This window comes from Myotis nattereri, assembly GCF_964212035.1.
Source record: "Myotis nattereri genome assembly, chromosome: 9".
In the NCBI taxonomy this organism is placed as follows: Eukaryota; Metazoa; Chordata; class Mammalia; order Chiroptera; family Vespertilionidae; genus Myotis; species Myotis nattereri.
This window is the reverse complement of record NC_138084.1, coordinates 33,595,803-33,618,506: the sequence shown is the minus strand read 5'-3', so window position 1 is coordinate 33,618,506 and position 22,704 is coordinate 33,595,803. Positions and strand designations below refer to the sequence as shown.

Here is a 22,704-nt window from a genome sequence, read left to right as displayed (position 1 = left end):
TAAGTGTAAAATGCACATTTGTTGAATAATTAGTATGAATAAAGAATAAAGTTCTCATTAATAATTTTATATTGATTACATATTAAAGTGAAAATTAGATGTATTAGGTTAAATAAAATATGTTGTTAAAATTAAAGTTATTTGTTTTACATTTATTCCTACTGGATATCTGTTAACAAAGAAAATTAATTTCACCTGGCTTAGGCTTATTTCTATTGGACAGTACTGTTTTAAGATGTTCCTATCAGCATAGATATAGCCAGCTCATTTACCACCCTTCTGAGCTCCACTCAGCATATAGGCAGGGAAAGAAAGTAGAGCTTTCTTTTAATGATGTGACCAAGAAATTGCACCCAGAACTTTCAAATACACTCCATTGGTAAGAATTTAGTTATGTGGTCACATCTAGCTGCAAGGGAACCTGGAAAATCTAGCATTTAGCTGGACAGGCACATGCCCAGCTAAAACTTGGAGGAAGAATTTAATTTTTCATAAGGATGAAGATGAAAATGGAATTAGGGAGACAACTGGAGGTCTCTGCCACATGTTTTAATGCACAGTCATGTAGAAACACAATATTTCATGTTCTTGCACTGACAGGTCATCTAGATGGATCTCCTCCACAGCATGTGAAGTTGATATTACTGCTGACTAAACCAGTAGGTGAAGAAGTGTGTGTGTGTGTGTGTGTGTGTGTGTGTGTGTGTGTGTTGATAGGTTTCATACTGAAAAGACAGAAAGGGGCCAGTATGTTGGAGTTGCCTGTTCTGTCCCATCCTCTCCCTCAATAAAGGAGGAAGCTGCAACGAAAGAAAGAAGTGAAGGTACAATTGGATAAAACAGAAAATGGCCCAACTGGGTGTGGCTTAGTGGTTGAGCACTGACCCAGGAACCAAGAGGTTACAGGTTTGATTCCCGGTCAGAGCATGTGCCCGGGTTGCAGGATCAGTCCCCAGTAGGGGCCATGCAGGAGTCAGCTGATTGATGATTCTCTGTCATCATTGATGTTTCTCTCTCCCTCTCCCCTCCTCTCTGAAATCAATAAAAATATACTTTTAAAAATGCACATGTGTTTTGAGAGAGAGAGAGAGAGAGAGAGAGAGAGAGAGAGAGAGAAAGAAGAAGAAGAAGAAGAAGAAGAAGAAGAAGAAGAAGAAGAAGAAGAAGAAGAAGAAGAAACACTGGGATATACATTCAGAATGAAGAAAAAATAAATTGAGTACAGTAGAATTGATTCAAGAGGCACTATAGAAAGCCAAAATCTCATAAATCAAAATTATTCCTTAAAAATCCTTTGAATTTGTACATTAAATATAGCATGGATACTAGATTCAATCTAGCCTTATTTATGTTCCCCTCCAGATGATTTGTCAGTGGGGATTTCTCAGTAAGGCCAGCACTCCTGGTTCCCTTAGCACTGGAAGAGATCAATATTTCTTAAGTTGAGTACTGGAGTGTGTGTGTGTGTGTTTCATTTGTCTTTAAACACTGACATGACAAATCTGAAATCCTCACTATATGCAGGAGTGAGGGAACCACGCTCATTCAAGCACATAATGGAGTAGCAAGTGGCCCAAATTATCTAAGGTGTTATTTCCTCTGTCTTTTTTCTCCCAATAGTGTGTAGTGTGTTTGAATATATATCAGGGAACCCACTAAATCACATATAGCTTTCAATATGGCTGGCCAGCTCTTGCTAGTATGACATTTTTACTAGGTGTCTTGGCTAGGCTGGAATTGAGGCTAAGATGGGAAGGGTCTGGGGTTAGATGATATCACCAGAAGTCCTTTGCAAGCTCTGCATAGACAAAGCTTCTAACTTTCACAGAATAATAATAACTGCCATGACAAGTTCAGGGAAACTTAAACAGGGGCTTACTCACTTCTGCTGATTTGCGGAGGCACTGGAGATCCGAGGAAAATGACTTGAATCCAGTTTACAGTTGTGGTTCAGAGATTTGCAAATATGTCTCCAATATGAGAGAGAGGAAGGGTTCCAAGCATAAACCACTGTGTGTGGAGGATAGGGGTAAAGGCAGGTGGGCAGACTCCGAAGCAGACCATAAACACTAAATGTTGATTCTGAGTGCTACAGGAAGCTATTCTGATGCTCTGCCTCTTTCTTCCCTCTTCCTTTTCTCCTCATCCTTCTTCATTTTTTTACTTCTTTCTTCTCCTTCTCCTCAAAACAGCAATACTGCCCTTCGAATTTTCTAAACACAACAGGTTCACTCCCACCCCAGGGCCTTTGTACGTGCTCTCTTCCGTGTCTGGATTGCTGTTTGTATGACTCACTCCTTGTTGTTGAAGTTTTGGCTCAGATATTATCTCTTTAAAGAGGCCCCTTTGACCATCAATTTCTGTTTCCCATTACTTTTGCCTGATTTTATTTCTTCATATACCTTAACAACTCTCTGAAATGATCTTATCATCTGCTTCCTCGAGCTAGCATACAAGCTTTATGAGATTCAAGGACTGTGTCTTATTGCCATTCTATTTCTAGCACTCCGAACAGCGTGTGGCTATACCAGGCACTAGATCCTTATTTGTTGAAAAAAAAAAATAATGTATCATTTAAACCCCAAGAACCCAGGTGTGAGATCTCCCTCTAAGAGAGCTGGATGGAAGGAAAGAAAAATGTTTTTCTCTCTGCCAGAGAGAGAGAGGTGAGACCAAGGGATGGGGACAAATGGCAAGGAGCTCCAGGAGGTTGAGGGCAGGCAGAGGGCCTGGGTCCAGGGAGGGAAGAGGTCAGCAGTCACATGCATGGTGAAAGCTGGATCATTGATGGTTCAGAGGTGCAAAGCAGAGGATAGAAGGCAAAAGAGCAAAGGAAAGGGGCTGCCAGCTTCAGACACTGACTCTGATTATATGAAGAACAAAGCAGAGGGGACTGCTGATCCATCAAATCTAGAAACCAGCTATGAAAGTGACCTTCCCTGGAATCAGCACTTTGTAGGGTCATTTGTGCTGTTCCCAAACCTAGCTATGCATCTGAATCCGGTGGAAAAATTAAAAAAATATATAGTTTTACTGGCCCCACCCCAACAAAGGGCTGGATTCCAGGACTATATTCTAGGTAGTTTATTTCTGTTTCTTTTGAAATGAGATGGTGAGGCACAAAGAGAAGATTGCCAAAAGGTGGTCACTTTTCTATGAGCATTTTCCCCCATTACCATCTCTCCCAGCCTCCCCCTTGGCCTCCCAGTCGCAATGGGACACAGTACAGTGGCCTGTGGAATGTCCCCAAAGCAGCACAATAGCAGCGCCCCCTGCTTGGCAGTGGAGTGGCGAGGCGAGGAAAGAAGAACCTGAGCTTCCTTTAGGTGACCACACTCACGGACTGGTGCAGTCTGAGCTAGGGCTGACTTGGTTTTACTTCTTTGCTGCCAATATCTGCCTTCCATGTAACTTTCCCTCATTGTCAGGTTCTGTCCTTGGGAGTCAAGCATATAAGGTTTCCCTTGGCCGTATATCAGCCCTTGAGGTGTTTGTGGAGAAATAGTTACCATGACTTCTGACCCTTTCTTGAAGCCATTCTTTACAGGATGCTGCTTCTTGTTTCCTTGCACCTTGTACTCCAGATGTGGTCTGATCAGGAGGGAACAAGACCAAATGATTATCTCCCTTGTCCTGGACACTGAGTTTGTGTGAAGCTTGCCAGGTCTTGTGTTGGCAATTTTGGCAGCTGTACTCTGGGATCACACCAAGCTTATAGCCAGCCAAAATTCCTGTGATTTTCTGGGAGCCCTGCTGCCCCCCTCACACTACCCTGGCGTAACTGGTCCTTGAACGTCACATTTGGCACGATTCCCCATTCCTCCAATCCAGCATGTTTGGGTCCACCCCTGTAGCTGTCAACCATTCATGAATCTGGATTCTGTCATTGAGTCACTAATCCACACGATCTAATTTTGGATTATCCACAATTTTAATGAGCCTGCCTTAGAAGCCGTTATCAAAGAAGTTGATAAGAATGTGGAGCAGATCGGGCCTCTGGACAGAGTCTTCTGACATTGCTTAGAATCCTTTCCTAAAGATGATATCTAGTTAAATAGTTTTGAAGCCAACTGATCTGCTATCATCTCAATGATATTTAAATACCAACTGTCACCCTCCTGGTCAGCCATGCCAGTTTAGTCATGAATACTGTTTCTATAATCTAAGCAGAGTTATTTTCTTTCTTTGCTTCAAGATTAGTCAGAACTCTTTCCACCGCAAGTGACAGGAATAAAGTTAAACTAAAGCAAAAAAGAGAATTTATTGAGTCCCATATTTAGACAGTCCAGGGGTGGTTCTGGCTTCACGTATAAATGGATCTAGGGCCTCAAGTGGGTTCGTTCTCTCTCTCTCTCTCTCTCTCTCTCTCTCTCTCTCTCTCTCTCCATTTCTACCTTCCCTTCCACCTACTCTGTCTTGCTCCTTCCATCCTTTATCTCTGTCTGGATTTCTGTGTGTTACCCTCATTTTACTTACTAGAGATAAACTTTCTCCAAATGACAGGAAAGATAGCTGCCAATGACCTTCAGTGAAAAACCTTTCAGTTAGTTCGGTAACTAAAAGAAAATCCCTTTCGCTTTAACTCCAAAATGAAAAACCCCAGGGAAGGATTCTGATTGGTCCAGTTTGGGTCACATACCCAGGGGAATGGAGTATAGACATAAGCTGACTCTGGATCACAGTCATTTTTGTGACTTTATATCTTAAGAAGGAAAGAGGGACTGTGATTAGTATCCCTGAAGGTCACATGGTCACAGTAGAGGAAAAAGTATGGTTCTAAATAGCATATATCCTGTAGAGCTTCCTGCCCTCAGCTACATTCTCTTCGCTGACCTAACCCCAGTTCTCCAGGAGCATCTTTCCCTTTCCTTCCTCTTCCGATCCACATATTGTTCAGTTTAGGACCCATTCATCTGGCTCCCATGATGAGGTAGCACATGGGAGAAAGAATGAACTTCTATTGCACTGTTGTAATGTATTTCATATTCATTATCTTCTTTAATCCTTATGACATAAGATGATAATGATGATCCCTACTTTATACAGGAGATTGACTTATTTTATATATTTATTTATTTTTAATCCTCACCTGGGGATATATTTTCACTGACCTTAGAGATAAAGAGGGAGAGAGAGAGAGAGAGAGAGAGAGAGAGAGAGAGAGAGAGAGAGAGAGACATTAGTGTGAGAGAGAAACATTGATTGGTTGCCTCCAGTGTATGCTCCAACCAGGCATCAAACCTGCAACCTAGGTATGTGCCCTGACTGGGAATCGAACCCACAGCATTTTGGTATATGGGACTATACTTCAACCAACTGAGCTTAATATTAAGCTAGGGCTTAATATATTTTATTAATTTAGCAAACATTTATATACACTAACTATTAAAAATATTAATTTACTAGAGGCCCGCTCCACAAATTTCATGCAAGAGTAGGCCTTCCCCTGGCTGCCAGCTCCAGCTTCCCTCCAGCACCCGAGACTCAGCTTCCCTCCGTCCCTGGCTTTGTCAGCAGTTCTCAACCTGTGGGACACAAATAACGAAAATACATCCTGCATATCAGATATTGACATTACAATTCATAACAGGAGCAAAGTTACAGTTATGAAGTAGCAACGAAAATAATTTTATGGTTGGGGGGTCACCACAACATGAGGAACTGTATGAAAGGGTCGCGGCATTAGGAAGGTTGAGAACCACTGGTCCAGATGGGCCTCTGGAATGATGCCCAGAAGGATTTTCGGTCTAATTGGCATATTGCCCTTTTATTATTATAGATTAATGATCATAATAATGAACTCTTTGTCATTCATTCATTCAACAAGTATTTATTGAGGATTTCCTTTATGTTAAGAGGTGTGCAAAATGCTAAAGATACAGTGCAGTTCAAGACAGGCTTGGTTTCTGTTCTCGTGGGATTTACAAATTATTAAGGGAGGCTATCATTTAACAATTCACAAATAATTAAAATTGGGTGAGAGGTATTCAAGAAAAGGGAAAGGGTATTGACTGGGTATATTGTTTGGGTGTGAAAGGCTAAGAGGATCTCACATAGCGCCCTGTCTTGGGTATGGTGAGCTGCAAGAAGACTCAGTTTATTATGACTTACTCAAATTCCCCCATAACCTGGCCCTGCAAAAGTCATCCCCAACACAGTCATCTCCATTGCAATCCTCTCAGTAGTCCTTCATTAGCACCCACTAGAATTTTTCTTTGAAGATTCAATCATTGTCCCTGAGAAACAACTATTTGAAAATTATTGTTCGTTAATCAGCCTACTGGGCATCATGATTTTCATCATCATAATCATCATGTTTATCATCTTCTTCATCCCCAACATCATCATCACTACTGCCTCCACCATCATCATCCTTTACAATTCTTGAATCCTTTATATGTTCCAGGTACTGTGATAAATGCTTATTTAATCCTTTCCACATTCCTAAGAGAAAGGCAATATCATTAACTCTTTTTAAAAATGAGGAAATGTGGAGGTTAAGTAACTTGCCAGGGGTCACATAATTAATAAGTGGTAACTCTAAGATTCTAATCCAAAATCTTTGTTCTTAACCAGTTTCCTGTATGTGATCACAGGATGGCTCTTTTTTTTTTTAATGGACTTTTTTCTTTTTTAAATCCTTTGTAAGCATTTTTCTTGAATTTCTTGGGTCTCTTAATGGCCTCTCTTGGGAGGCCCTTGGAAGAAGTCATTAGAGAGAAAATTCTATTATTTATTGCCATATTTAATAATTACTGGAACTCAGAATACACTGCATATTTGTTCCTTTCAGGAGAGTCATATAATGGGGTCCTCTGAGAGATAGGGGTCTCCTGTTTTCCTTCAAATTATATACTGTGTAATACCATCATCACCTGTGATAATTATGGATTGAAACACCACACTGAGTTCAGCCTCTTGTGGGTTGTATTCTATAAGGTAGAGTCAAACCTTAGTATTCTAGCACCTACAGGAATGCAGCATTCTGGGAAGCTGAGTTTATGATTAGCCATTTAAGGGTGCTGCACAGATATGCAGTAAGATGAACATTTATCATGCAGAAACATTTAATAAAAATGTAATTTACATACAGAAAAGTTCACTAATCATGCCACTTAATGAATTATGACATTGAATACACCCAGATCAAGAAAAATAGAACAAGCCTAGCACTCCAGAAGCATCCCTGTTCCCCCTTCAAATCAGTACTCACTCTCCTTTCCCACATGTGTAACTGATGTCCAGACCTCTACATCATAGATTACTTTGTCTGTTTTTGAACTTTATATAAATACTAGAGGACTTGTGCACGAATTCATGCACCAGTGGGGCCCCTCTGCCTGGCCTATCGGATTGGGCCAAAACCAGCTCTCCGACATCCTGCAAGGGGTCCCAAATTGCAAGAGGATGCAGGCCAGGCTGAGGGACCCCACTGGTGCACAATCGGGGCCAGAGAGGGATGTGGGAGGTTTACCAGCCAGGGAGAAACTGCGCGTGTCCAGCATGTGTCCGGCCCATCTTGCTCAGTCCCGAATGGCCAGACCCCAGCAGCAAGCTAACCTATGGGTCAGAGTGTCTGCCCCCTGGTGATCAGTGCACGTCATAGCGAGCGGTTGAGTGGCCTTAGCATATCATTAGCATATTATGCTTTGATTGGTTGAATGGATGACCAGACGACCAGACACTTAGCATATTAGGCTTTTATTATATAGGATATGTAAGTGTAATCATATTTTTTATATTCTTTTGTGTTTATCTCCTTTCACTCAAGATTATGTTTGTGAGATTTATCCATACTGTATGTACAACAATTTGTTCATTTTCATTACTATAAGGCATTCAGTAATGGTTATTCAGTTGTCCTGTACCATGTACTGAACATATTTTCTTTCTCCCACTGCTCTGAGGTACATCCTTTATCATAAATCAAGTTTATTTGTGAAACCTTTTCTGGACTCCAAACTATTCATCCGGCCTATTGTTTCCCTTGCTTTAGTACACTGGCTTAATCTCTATAAATGTATATCAATATCTGGCAGTATAAACCCTCCAACTTTTTACTTCTTTCTCAGTCTCCTTAGATATTCTTGGATCTTTGCACTTGCATATAAGTTTTAGAATTGGCTTCTCAATATCATAAAAACATGCTGGGATTTTAATTAGATTGTACTAAATCTATAAATCAATTTGAGGAGATCTGACATCTTCATAACACTGAGTCTACCAATCCATGAATGCAATTCAGTAGGTTTAATTACACATCAGCTCTGTGTCAATTACGGTGCTGAGTTCAGATGTGGTTCTCATCTTTGAAGGATTTACAAAATAGGTTAAAAAAAACACACACAAAATATAATTAATGGGATAATCTCACCACTGATGATAATAATAAGAGCTAATACTTATTAAGTGCCTATTATTTGCCAAACATGATTTTAAGGAATTTTAGGAATCATGCCAAACATGATATTAATTCATTTATGCTTCACACTGATACTTTGAAGTAAGTTCCGTTATTATGCCCATTGTATAGGTATTTTAATCTTAACAGGGTCCAGGAAAAAAGAGCACCCAGGTTGTGATGAGGAAATCAGAGGACACATCACACAAAAGGTGAAAATTTAGCTGATTTTTGAAGAAGTTTGTTAGGAATGGAGGAAGTGGAACATTCCAGGCATATGAGGAGCTTGTGGAGAAAAAATACTTCAGGGTGAAGTGATAAGACTTTCCAGGAACCTGCCAGTGAGTGAGTCCCAGGACTGGAATGCAGTGTTGGGAGGAGGAGGGGTGGGAATGTGGTTGGTGAAGCTGGAGTGATAGAGGCCAAGGGCCTGCCAGTCTATGGAGTGTGAACTTCATGCAGAAGCCAGTGGCTGTGAAGCAAGGGTTGGCTATCTGTCCCAGGTTGGCTTCCCCAGAAGCGTACTGTATTCATTTCCTAGGGCTGCCACACATGATACCACAAACCAGAGGCTTAAAAAACAGAAATGTGTTCTCTCACATTTCCAGAGGCTAAAGCGCTGAAACCAAGGTGTCAGCAGAGTTGGTCCCTTCTTGAGGCTCAGAGGGAGCATTTCTTCCATGATTCTCCTGGCTTCTGGAGACAATCCTTGCTGTTCCTTGGCTTGTAGATGCATCACTCCAGTCTCTGCTTCTGTCGTTACATGGCATTCTTCCGTGTGTCTCCAGGTCTCTTCTAAGGACACCAGGCATATTGGATTTAGAGCTAATCCAGTGTGATCCCTAAACTAATTACACCTGCAAAGATGCTATTTCCAAATAAGGTCACATTTCCAAGGATGGGGGTGGGGGAAGGTCAGGGGGGAATTGCAACATATATTTTTAGAGAATACGATTTAATCCATAACACAAACCCTCAGGTGAGGATTTGGGTATAAGTGACTTATTAAGGAAGTGCTCAGAGGGAAAAATTAATAAGGGAGTGGGGAAGCAAGATGGAGGGGGAAGAGTCCCTGACGGGCTGTGACCCCAGGGGAGGTCCTGAAGGAGAGTTTCAGTCTGATCCTGGAGGGCCATTTTGAAGTGGCGGGTACCCTTCAGAGCTGTCTCTCCTGATGCAGGATGTGGGACTTTCATATTAGGCAGAGCAGGCTCCAGTGACCTGAGGGTCACAGGTGTTGGCCACTAGAAGCAAAGACACATCAGTGTCAAGGGCACTTTAAAATGGTAAAAAGGAATCTGAGGGGATCTGGGCAGTGCACCTTTATTGTTTGCTCCCCTTCCTCCAGAATTGTGGCCTTTAAGACCACCCCACTGCACTTCAGATAGCCTCAGACTGCTTTGGGGGATTCCATCTGTTCCTTGGAGATCTCAGCTCTTTATCCTGACATCATAACCATCATCCAGTGGCTGCTTGCTACTGCTGAGCACCACAATGTTCTTACTGTACTTTATAGTGCTTCCCCCCCTACATGCTTCCTTTCTTACTTTCTATATGACTTTTTATAGACATCAGTAGCCAATAAGAATGCTCCTTTACTTTTTGCAGGATGAACTGACCAATCACAGCATGAGATTTGCAATCTTTGTGTTTCAGAGTTCTCTGAGAGTCACTGTGTTGGTTGCTCATGGATCACTGAACATTATCCAAGATGGTGGTTCTAGTTTTGGGAGTTTTGGGAGTTTTAGGGTGCTTCATTTTCAGGACTGGAACTAGTTTGAGGAATACTAAATGCCCCTCCCCAACAGGGGGTTGCTTATCAGAATTGCATAAATATTATATTTTAAATGAATTGATCATAATTTTTTTATGTCATCAACACTTGTGGGATACCCATACTATGAATAGACTCAGTATGTGCAACTCTAGGTGGTCTTACTACCTTGGGGCTGTTGTTGCCCTCTCTGTGTCTTTGGCTCCTATTTGTAAAGTCGGAAGGCTGGAATGGATGATTCTTGGGGTAGCTTGAGGCTCTAATAGTCTATACTTCCATGTTTAAAGACCAGAATCTTAGCACTTTGATCAGGCAGTAAAGTAATTTAAGCCTTGATTTAAATAAATTTCAAGAAACTTTAATTGAGTGTCTATTAGATGCCAGGCTCTGTGCTAAATGCTGGGGATACAAAGATAATTAAAATCCAGTCCCTCTCCAGCATTAATGGACAGTACAGTGGAGAAGGCAGGTAAAAAGGGAATTTCAATTCAGTACAAAAATTATAGTAAAAGATCTTCATCTCTGGAGATTGGGTATACAAAGGGAGGGTTGACTATCATTGCTGAGAAGACACTTGAACAGGATTTTTATGAAAACATAGTTCTCTAGGTAAATGTGAAGAGAAAGAGTGTAATGTAAATTCATAACCCCAGTTGCTATCACAAAACTCCATAATATAAGTTTATTTCCAGTTTATGCAAAATACAATATGGTTGTGTCTGGTCAGTGAGTGATTCTTTGTGCTTATTCAGAATCCCAGGTTCTTTCTATGTTGTGGCTCCTTCTCCTTCTCCCGGGACACCAGTCCTCGGCCATATCCCTTGCATTTGGCAGGCAGAGGCAGGAGAGAAGAGTGGAGGATCAAATGGAAAATGTGTATGTGTCAGGTTGGAGGTAGCATGCATCATGTCTGTCCATGATTTCCATCTAATTGCAAGGGAGGCTGACTGTGTGGTCTAGCCGAGTGCCCACAAGAGAAAGGAAATGTGTTTTGGAAAACACAAGACAGTCTCTGTCAATATGTGCTGTGAGCAGCTAGATTTCCCGTGGGTCAGTCTAATGGAAGTGTACCATTAGATAACTGTCAAGATTACAGTTGCTCACCAGGGACTATCTTTATCAAATCATGGTTACTGAGAGAGAGCTCACCACAGTCTTGGTTGGTTCAATAATTCCTTAGTGAGAGAGCAATTCAGGCATTTAGCAAGTATTGAAATGTAAGAAGGAACTGGGCGGAGAGAATGAGAGTTCACTACTTAACTGGACAAGCCTTTCCCACTGTCCACTGCCCCTCTAATCCACAGGTCTGGAATGCTGATGGAGAACTCGCATCTATCCATTTCACAAATAGAAGGCAGTTGGTTCCTGTGCTTATAATCTGCTTTCTTCTCTCTCTACAGTGACACTTTCAGCTGCTACTCCCTCCTACTTCAGAGGGTTTACACTAATTGCTCTCAAAGAACACAGAGAGGGTGATAAGGAAGAAGACCATGCTGGCACCTTCCAGGTAAGATCCTTTCTGGGCTTATCCATGGTCCTGGTAGGTAGAAGCCAAGTGATAGGTGGACACACTGAGAGGCCTGAGTAAAATGAGGGGTGTAGGTGTCTGAGGTGGCTTCTCGTGCAATTCCCTTGACCATTGGCGAGGTGGGCCAGGTCTCCTTGAAAGACCCATCATGGAGTAGGCAGCAAATGCCTCAAATCTACCTTAAGGGGTTGGCCGCTAGGCAGGGCTTTTCTCTGGGCTCGCAGAACCCCTAGGCAGCAGACAGTCAGCTCAGAGAGAGCGCTTGGAACCCGGGCAGGCCCGGCTGTTTTTCCTGCACAGCCATTTCATGAGTGACTGGCAATTCTCAAGTGTAAACGGAACAAGAGCTTAGGATGGCCAGACTGGAGGGAGTTCAAAGCACAGGAGAAGGACTATTAAGGGAATGACGGGATTGATTTATGGGGGAAGATTAAAAGAATTAAACATGCTTTGCTTGGCTAAATGAACAGGAGTGAGTTTAAGAGGTGGAAATGGTCTTTAAATGTCAGTCTTCACAGAGCAAACTCCTCCCGGAGAGGCTTCATCTGACTTTGTACAAAAGGGCACAGCACGATGAAAGTGGGTCAGGAGAAGAAAGGGGATCGCAAAGGCGCGGGCCCTGACAGTGAGTCATATTTCACCGCGGAATATTCTGCTAACGGAAGTGGCAGGAACATCATTCCTTCTCAGAGGCTTCATAAAAGGCCGGCAAGTTGTCAGAACATGTCCCAGAAGGACTGGGCGATCCTAGGAGGGGGCCTGGCCAAATCTGTGGTAACCATTACGCCTCTCAAATTTCCATTGTTCTGGAATCCATTTCTAACTGGCATTTGCAAACTCAGAAGATTCCTTAGACCCATAGCTGGCCGCTGGGGATGCTGGTATAATACGTGGGCTTCACAGAGGACCCTGCCCCAAAATATTTTCCCCATTCAGAGATATGTTTTAATCCCTTGTGGCCAGGTTGTAATTTTGAATCCTGTGATTTAAAAAAATTTCCATTTTTTAGGATTTGGGGTTCCTGACCTAGTAGATCTGTTAAGTCCATGTTCATTATAATGTCCTTATGTATACCTAGATGGCAGGAACTTTCTTGGCATGTATCTGAAGGAGTTACTCCACAATAATACTAACAACAGTATTAACAAATGTATATAAGGTATATATGTATTTGGGTACTTACCATAAGCCAGGCACTCGGTTATGTGCTTTATTTTATCTTGGTTTAATCTTAATTTAATTAGCTTGCCTTATCTTAGTTTTATTCCTACTTTATGGATCAGGAAATTGAAACTAGAGAGATTTAATCGTTTGCCTCAACAGCTAGTAAATAGTAAGACCAGATTCCTCTATCAGGTGTCTGATTCCAGAAACTAAATCATTTCCTTAGATTATTTTTAAAATATATTTTCTATTGATTTCAGAGAGGAAGGGAAAGGGAGAGAGAGATAGAAATACCAATGATGAGAGAAAATCATTGATCAGCTGCCTCCTGCACGCCTTACACTGGGGATGAAGCCTGCAACCTGGGCATGTGCCCTGACTGGAATTGAACCGTGACCTCCTGGTTCATAGGTTGGTGCTCAACCACTGAGCCATGCTGGCCAGGCATAGAATATTGCATAAATTCCTGGCACAGGTGTGCTGGGACAGTGTCAGTTAAGTTTTCCATTACAAGAAAAGGAAGGTTTGGGCATGCATTCAGCCCATAATGCATTCAAATATATTCCCTTGTTCTTGTTGTGCTAATTTACCTGGAGGTGGATGATTTATCAGATTCAGGCAGCTGAGAGATCTGGGTACCTGAGTGTTGGGAGTGGTAAAGTTCTAAGAAAAGAAAAGGTGGGGGGTGGGATGGAGGCATGTGATCTTAATCTTCATGCAAACAAATTCTATCTGCTTTAAAATAATGCTAAGAGTTATATACCCAAAAGGATTGGAAGCAGGACTCAAACAGGTATTTGTACACCCATGTTCATTGCAGCATTATTCACAATAGCCAAATGTCTATTAATGGATGAATGGATAAACAAAATGTGGTATATACATACAGTGGAATATCATTCATTCCTAAAAAAGAAATTCTGACATATGCTTTAACATGGATGAACCCTGAAGATATTTGTTAAGCCACAAAAAGGCAAAAATGTATGATTTCACTTATATAAGGTACCTAGAATAGTCAAATTCATAGAGACAAGAAAGTAGAATGGTGGTTGCCAGGATATGTGGAAGAGTGGGAAACAGGGATATATTGATGAACAGGTATGGATTTTCAGTTTGAGAAGATGAAAAAAAGTTCTGGAGATAAATGGTGGTATGGTTCACAACAATATGATTGTACTTAATGCCACTGAACTGTACACTTAAAATGGTAAGTTAATGTTATGTGTATTCTACCATAATTTAAAAAATGATGCCCGAGCCTGGCTGGCATTGCTCAGTGGTTGAGTGTCAATCCATGAACCAAGAGGTCCCCAGTTTGATTCCAGATGGGGGCACATGCCTGGTTGTGGGCTCAATTCCCAGTAGGGAACATGCAGGAGGCAACCGATCAATGTGTCTCTCTCATCGATGTTTCTGTCTCTCTTTCCCACTTCCTACCCCTCTCTCTAAAGTCAATAAAAACATATTTTTAAAAAAAATGATTCCTGAGTTAGGCCAGATGGGTACATGATGTAGAGTTAGGCCTGTGGAGACATGGCTTCTCTTTCTTTAAGGCTGTTCTGTTTTAATTCAGTAGATTGATATTTCTCTCCAATTTCACTGTTGTTTCTGCTTGGTTAAATCTTGGTCCTTGAAACTGACTGGTGAATACAGAACCCTGCTCACAGTGGCCAGTGAAGAGATGTTTGGTGACTGACTAAATGAACAGATTATTTTTCCAATCAGTGTCCGTAATTCAGTCCTACTTGGAATTTTTCCAGAACTCATATCTCTTTGTGCATACCTCCTTTTTCCTTCTCTTGGAACTTCTGACATCCTTTCTTATTACATTTCAATGGTTCTCAGAGTGTGGTCTCTGGACCAGCAACAGCAGCAGCATCTGAGAACTTGTTAGAAATACAGAATCTCAAACCCATCCCAGACCTACTGACTCAGGAGCTTTGCGGGTAGGGCCCCCTCAGCCTGTGTTTTAACAAGCCCTCAGGGGAAAACCAATGCACTAGAATTTGAGAACCAGTGTTGAAAAGAGACACGGATCCAGCCCATCCAACATGAACTCCTCCATCATCACATCAACACATCTGTCTGCTCCTATCCATCCTCTCACTGTTTCCACCAGCCCTAAAGGGATCGAAGTGGGAAACAACTATGAAAAGTGTCCGGCGTACAGTAATAATGCTTGTGTGCCAGGTGCGGGTCTCAGTGTTTTGCACTGATTAATTCATTTCATTCTCAGAGCCACACTATGAGGTAAGCATTCTTGCCCTGCTTTTCACAAATGAGGAAACTGAGGCCCAGAGGAATTAAGACCAATTCAGCTCGAAGTGGCAAGGCTGGGATTCAAACCTACTCAGTCCAGGTCCCTGTTTCCAACCACAGGGTACACAGCCTCTCAATGTGCACTTGCTGGGTGAAAACACAAGGGTATGCTATGACTTTTTATGGAGGTAGTTTCTGTGCCAAGGGCTTTATATACATTTTCCTACTTCATTCGTGCAGCAGTGTGAGGCTAGCACTGTTATCCCCATTTTCCAGATGATGAAACTGAGTTTCTAAGGGGAGAAGGGAGCAAACACCGTGCCAGTGATCGTCTCTCACGTCACCACCCCACTCCGCCCTACCTTGTGTATTAAACGCATACTCCACTTGGGTTCCCATCTTCTCAGACGTTAGAGGGTGACGCATCACAGCTCGTGCCTCTGTCCTACCACCCCTGCTTCAGACATGCTGGTCTGTGGTTGGCCCTCCCACTCTAGCATAGAAGTATTTTCTCTCTGTGCCAGCGCTGTCATCTGAAGTCATTCATTTATTCATCAGCATTGATTGTCTCCTACATCCCAGGCACTGAGGTTGGCACTGGGGATATGATGCCGAGAAAAACAGATGTAGTTGCCCTCATGGAGCATACACTGTCCTCCTTGTCACTGGACCTGAAATGACCACTGTGACCAACAGGTAAGGTAGAAAGACAGCAAGTCCTCAGCTGGGACATGAGTAGATAATCAGAAATGACAAAGGCCATTGTAGTTTTAAAAATATGTACATTAACAAATATTTAGATACCCTTCTTTGTTAACATCCTCACTCTAAATCTGACAGCTTTGAAGACTTAACATTAACAACAAAATTATAATACTCTTTAAATTTAGTTAAAGTTTACATTCTTAATTCTAAAAGTGACTCTGAGAATGGGTGATTTTGCTTCTGAATGAGTCAGCCCTTACACAGAGAATCCAGGCTCACCCAGTACAGAGACGACACACGTGAACGCTAATGCCCCTTTACACTCAGTGGGGGACTGGAGCTGCTGGGCACAAAAAGGTAAAGGTTACAACTCTCACCACTGGGCAGAGGGCCCAGGAGAAGAGCTGGGCTGCCTTCTCTGCTTAGCACACAGGGTGCAGCGTGCCAGTGTTGGCACCGGCTGGGAGATCTGTCTCTGGCGGCCAGACGGGAGAGACATAGGAATCTCTCTTGGATGAGCTGGTTGGGTATCCTCATGGTTAATGGAAAGTGACAAGGAATGCAGGGCTGGGCTGCCTGTACAAAAGTAACCCACCCATCCTTTAGTCTTCTGTTGCTGAAAGGAACTGCTCCCTGGAATGCTCACGGCCCAGCCGACTGCCTGGCTCACTGTCCTGTGTCCTTCAGGTCTCTGCTCAGATGTCCCTTTCCCAGGGAGGCCATCCTGCGCACCCAATTTGAAACATCATCCCTCCTCCATTCCTCCCCTGAGCTATATTCCCTATGCTTCTTCCCACTTAATTTTTTCCCATTGCCTTTATTGTCACCTGACATGCTATCTATTCTACGGGTTGACTTGAGTATTTCCTGCCCCCTTCCCTTATACTATAAGCTCCATGAAGCAGGGATTTTTTTAAAAAATTATATTTTATTGATTTTTTTTACAGAGAGGAAGGGAGAGGGATAGAGAGTTAGAAACATCGATGGGAGAGAAACATGGATCAGCTGCCTCCTGCACACCTCCTACTGGGGATGTGCCTGCAACCAAGGTACATGTCCTTGACTGGAATCGAACCCGGGACCCTTCAGTCCGCAGGCTGGCACTCTATGCACTGAGCCAAACCGGTCAGGGCGAAGCAGGGATTTTTATCTGTCCTGTTTGCTGCTGGAACTGTGCCTTGCACAGAATAGACACTCAAATATTTATGGACAGAATTTTAAGCTGCTATTATATAGTACTATTGTTTATTTAGTTTTAATTGGAGGCCTATATGCATCAGCTAGTTTAGGTTGTAGTCTGCCAATCAAAGGAAGAAAGACTCATTATAAAGGGCTGTTAGCCGAAGATCCCTTATCAATACCATACAAACAAGTATTTTTAATAGCTAATTATTTCATATTTTTAATCACCTGTTTCTGAACTATTTTCATTATCTCTTCATTAACAATAACTAGTTATTAGCATTTAATGGATTCTGAGCCATGTGATAAGCTAAAAGAGTTTTTGACACACTCTTCAAAAACTAAAATGCTATTATTGCAAGCCTATTCTTAAGAATTCTTAGTTTATAAGAAAACTGTTCTTGTTACAGTCACCTAAGCTTAATCATGCACCTTACAAGATATTAGTATTTTTTTTATCTGCCTTTCACTATTGTAGATAGTGGAGTAAAAACAGTTCTTATATAAAACCTTTTTTCTTTTGTTGGTATCATTTGCTAGAATACATTCCCAGAAGTGTAATTAAAAATGAAAAGGATCTGCACATTTTTATGTTGTTGATGTGTATTGTAAAGGTGATTTATACACCCTACCCCTCCAAAAAATTTTTTACTCAGCACTCTTTTCAACAACTTGAATAGGAGCCCTCCATTATGGTAGCCATATACTGATGTGAAGGGGAACATATATTTCCATATCAGGACTGGGCACCACAGGATTTGGACAGGTAAACTTGGTGGACCAAATCTAGCAAGATGAAAGCCAATGGGGGAGCCAAGAAAGTCACCTACCTAGATCGAAATTTCAGATAGGGTGATCAGGATGGCCTCTCTGGGAAGTGATAAATGGTACAAGAAGAGAGATTAGGATTTGTGGCCAAATATTAAACTAACAATACCAGGATTTTAAGTTGCCTGTAAGTAAGTTTAGAATGCATCATCCATGAGACAGGACCCCTCTCCTCCCCCTCCCCCTCCCCCTCCCCTCCCCCTCCCCCTCCCCCTCCCCTCCCCCTCCCCTCCCCCTCCCCTCCCCCTCCCCTCCCCCTCCCCTCCCCCTCTCCTCCCCCACTCCTCCCCCTCTTCTCCCCCACTCCTCCCCCTCTTCTCCCCCTCTCCTCCCCCTCTCCTCCCCCTCTTCTCCCCCACTCCTCCTCCTCCCCTCCTCCTCCCCTCCTCCTCCCCTCCTCCTCCCCTCCTCCTCCCCTCCCCCTCCCTCTCCCCCCTCCCCCCTCCCCCTCTCCTCCCCCTCTCCTCCCCCTCTCCTCTAAACCGGAATCTGACCAGAATCAAACCTGGGACCCTTCAGTCCATAGGCCAACGCTCTATCCACTGAGCCAAACCAGTCAGGGCTCTTTAGAAGGAAGATAAAACAACCTCAAAAAGAATGATGTATATAACGGAGCATTCACAGATGCCATTTATGTTGCAAGTCTTCCTTCCTGAATTGTTTTCAATTTTCAATTGAGGGGTGATTTTAAAGCAAATAGATGAACCTGTTGAAAGGGAGAAAGAGAGTGAGGAGGGAGTGTGGGAAAGAGAGGCTTTGTAATGACTTCCATGTGAGGACAGCCTGGGACCCCTTTCTCCAACCTCATCTCCTTCCATCCTTTCTTTCACTTTATGGTTGGAACACATCATAATTCCCCAACCTGTACAGTATTTCAAGCCTCTGGGGTCTTACTTGGACTGCTCTGTGTCCCTGTAGAGTTCTTTTTCCTTCCTTTTGGTACGGATTCAAAACCCTCTGCCTTTCTCCTTTCCTTCTTCTAGGGAAAAAGAAGAGAGGAGAAGAGCCCTGACTGGTTTGGCTCAGTGGATACAGCGTTGGCCTGCAGACTGAAGGGTCCCAGATTCATTTCTGGTCAAGGGCATGTACTCTAGGAGAGTCTAATTACCTTTTCCTGTCTGTGCGGGGTGCCCTCCCCTGGGGCCCAGTGCTATCCTGTGCTTATCTCTGTCATGGTTCTAGTTATATTGGATGGAAATAATCATTCTGATCCTCTTTTCTAATTAGAGTGGTTCTCGACCTTCCTAATGCCGCGACCCTTTAATACAGTTCCTCATGTTGTGGTGACCCCCAACCATAAAATTATTTTTAATTTTGCGGACTCGATCCGCCATAGGGGGCATGCAGGAGGCAGCCGATCAATGTTTCACTCTCACATCCATATTTCTCTCTTTCTCCCCCTCACCCTTCTTCTCTCTCTAAAAATCAATAAAAAAAATCTACATCATTTTCTCTATTGAACATCTTTTGTAGCTGCAGGGGCAGTCGTGTGGGAGAGACAGACATATCGACTTCTTGGTGCCCTGAAATCCTTTCTGAGTCATTCCCAGGATCACACCAGATTTGTCTTCTCACAGATCCTTCCTCCTCCAGGTCTCAGCCCCTTAAATGTCATCTCCTCTGGGCTTCCTGACACTCATGTCTTACTGTCATTCAGTTCAGAATCAGAGCCCCGTACCCCATCTCTGAGCTCTCAAACACAGACACATCCCTTTGCCGTAGTTTTTCACTTACTGTGTGACCCTGATGTGTTAAATCCCTCTCACTCTACAAGATTCTGCAAAGAGGCAGAAATCTGGGCCGCAGACATCTCTGTATTCCCACAGTCTCACCAGGGCTTGGCACACTGGCCAGTTGATAAATATTTTCCAAATTGATGGATGACTGTTGCTGGAATTCCTGGCCCTACCCACTTGTTCGCTGGCATTATTTGACCTCATGCTTTCTTGCATGGGAACTAGCATTGTTTCCACATCTACTTTTCTAAAGGCCTGGGAATCATTTTCAAATACATGATAGAATTGCTTAGCAGACAATCTATAATTTTTACTGCCCCAAAGAACTACCACCTATGTATTAAGTAGCTTAAAAATGCCAATAAGTCAGTGCAATCCCTCATCTTTAAAATGAACACAGTGGGCCTCCATTCCATATCTAACTATTTTATGAAATAGATCTTAATTCTGCTTTTACACTGAAGCCACCATGTTTGCTTTTGAAATTGGAGTTAAATACAAAGAGTGAGTGGATCATAGTTTACTTATACAAAACTATTGTAGGATATTTAGGTAAATTTTTAAATATTATAAATAATTTAGCAAAGTACATTTTTATAAAGAGAACTTTTTATCCACTTAGGTATTGAGTCAACAAATATTTATTAAGCCTACTATGTGCAAGACATGTTCTATCTATACTGTGAGAATATAGCTGTGACAAGACAAAAATCTCTGCCCTTATGGACATTGTGTTTCTATATTTTGGATCATTTTTATGATATAGAGACTTAAATTTCTGGATCAAATAGTTTTTAGGCCCTTGATGTATATTATTATATCATATTCCATTGCACTTGAGCAAGTAGGAGTTTGAGTAGGAGCCTGACTCAGAGCTTACTTTTAGAGAGAATGTAAAACCTTTGCCATGTTACTTTGTCTTGTTTTCTCCCCTGCACACAAAACTGTCCCTCCAGTTGACCCCTAGCTGATACTTGATGTCCTGTAGTCCTTTGTTTCGGGGAAGGCCAGAGTGTTGGTAGGAAGGAATTCTCATCCATCTACCATATGGTTACTAAACCACAGCTTGTATATTTCATTCTTGTGCAATTACCTTCTTGGAATAAAGTTCAAGACCTTAGATTGTTGCCCTGATCCATTGATTTTTCAACAAGGCCCATCTTTCTAGTATTTCAAAATTCTTCTAGATTTGGCATCTTTTATCCAACATAGTTAATCACGGTCCTCGCAGCCTGATGTCATCTGCAGATCAAAGGAGCCTGTATCCTCAGCTGAGCCACTGAATCAAGGATTTTGTGTTTCCCTTCCCTTTACCCAGATGCTTTTCCTCCAGGCATCCATAAGTCTCACTCCCTCACTTCTTTCAGGTTTCTGCTCAAACAGAACTTTTGTCAAATAGTCCATTTCTGACCATGTTTTAGAAAACAATACCCCATCACTCTTAATCCCACTTATCTTACTTTAGTTTTCTTCATGTGACTTATCACGACCTCACCTGGTCTATGCTTCCTGGCCTGTAAATCATTTCCCCTCACTGCAATGTCAACTCCACGAGAGTAGGAACATTGCTTTGTTCGGCACTCTCGCAGTGCCTGCACATAGTAGGCATTTAATAAGTAGCTGTCAGTTTCTTAGGCATGCCTTTTTTAATTCAGCCCTAAAACAAGTTGTTCTTTTTTTAAAAAAATTTAATCCTCACCCGAGGATATTTTTCCATTGATTTTTAGAGAGAGTGAAAGAGAGAGAGAAAGACAGAGAGAAACACACTGATTGGTTGCTTCCTGCACGAGCCCCCACCAGGGCTTGGGCCAGGGAGGAGCCTAAAACCGAGATATGTACCCTTGACCAGAGTCAAACCTGGGACCCTTCAGTCTATAGGCCGACACTCTATCCACTGAGCCAAACTGGCTAGGATCAAAGTTGTTCTTTTTGAGAGTCAAATGACAATGACTCTCTGATATAGACAAGGCCCCACTCTCAGTCCCTTGCCTTCCCAAAGTCAGGAGACATCCAGGGCTTCTTCGCATGTACCCATATAAGGACACACACATGCTCACACACACCTCTTGACCTCTTTCCAGAGCAATCAGTACTTGTACAGATGTCTTTCTGGATCCTCGTATAGGATTTTGTCCAAATATCAATTTCATGTTTTCATTTTAGTGGCAACATAACCATTTTGTGCTTGTAACTGAGCTCTATACTTGGAGAAAATCATACAGCAGTGCAGATTGGTAGACAGACATTCTCTTAGTTCCCTAGAGCTGCTGTAACAAATTACCACAAACTTGGTGGCTTAAAACAACGGAAACTTATTTTCTCACAGTTCTGAAGTCCAGAAGTCTAAAATCAGTTTCACTGAGCCAAAATCAAGCTGTCACCAGGACCACACTCCTTCCAGGGGCTCTAGGGGAGAATTTATTCCTCGCCTCTTCCAGTTTGGTGGCTGCCATATGTCTTGGGCTTGTCGCCACATAATTAGTCTCTCCATCTTCACATTGCCTTCTCCTGTCTCTCTCTCTCAAAACTACTTCTGAATCTCTCTTTTATGGATACATGTGATTGCATTTAATCTCTCCCCTCTAAATAATCCAGGATAAATGTGTCTTCTCAAGATCCTTAAATTAGACATATACTTTGCTATATAAAGTTATATTCACAGGTTCTGAGGATTATGAAGTGAATATATTTTGGGGGACATTTTCTGCCTACCACACACATCCATTTAGGATCCCTGATCTTAGAGGGCCCTCAACCTGCCTGGCAATCTGACTAAATTACTATGGAAGGTTCTCCATCCCTCTTCCTTAACCCTGATTTTCTCTAATTTCTCACCTTTCTCTACTTCTTTCCACATCTCTCTCATCAAGTGACCATGTCTCTTTCTCTATGGGAAAATTAAAAAAAGGAAATTCCTGGACCAGATCTAACCAAATGTGTTGGTATCAAGTTAATAAACTACCTGCATCTTTTCTCACCATCCCTGCTATGAAAATAATGGACTATGAGTAATCTCTCCTCCTAAGGCCAAATCCTCCACGTAGGCTCTGGATACCGCCCTATCCTACCTTCTCTGTAAGTTCAATGGCCACTAGCCGCTTCTCCTTTCATAGAGTCAGTCTTT

The 22,704-nt window shown here is 42.4% G+C and overlaps 1 protein-coding gene across 3 annotated transcripts in view; it reads left to right on the top strand.

Annotated features, from left to right (window-relative positions):
- Positions 1 to 22,704, top strand: part of SPON1 (spondin 1) — a 255,424-nt gene that overhangs the window by 7,398 nt on the left and 225,322 nt on the right. For all 3 annotated transcript variants that reach the window (XM_081098877.1, XM_081098876.1, XM_081098875.1), the window contains exon 2: positions 11,576 to 11,682. In XM_081098877.1, coding sequence (XP_080955003.1) covers positions 11,576 to 11,682 — 107 coding nt within the window. The remainder of the gene's footprint in view (positions 1 to 11,575; positions 11,683 to 22,704) is intronic.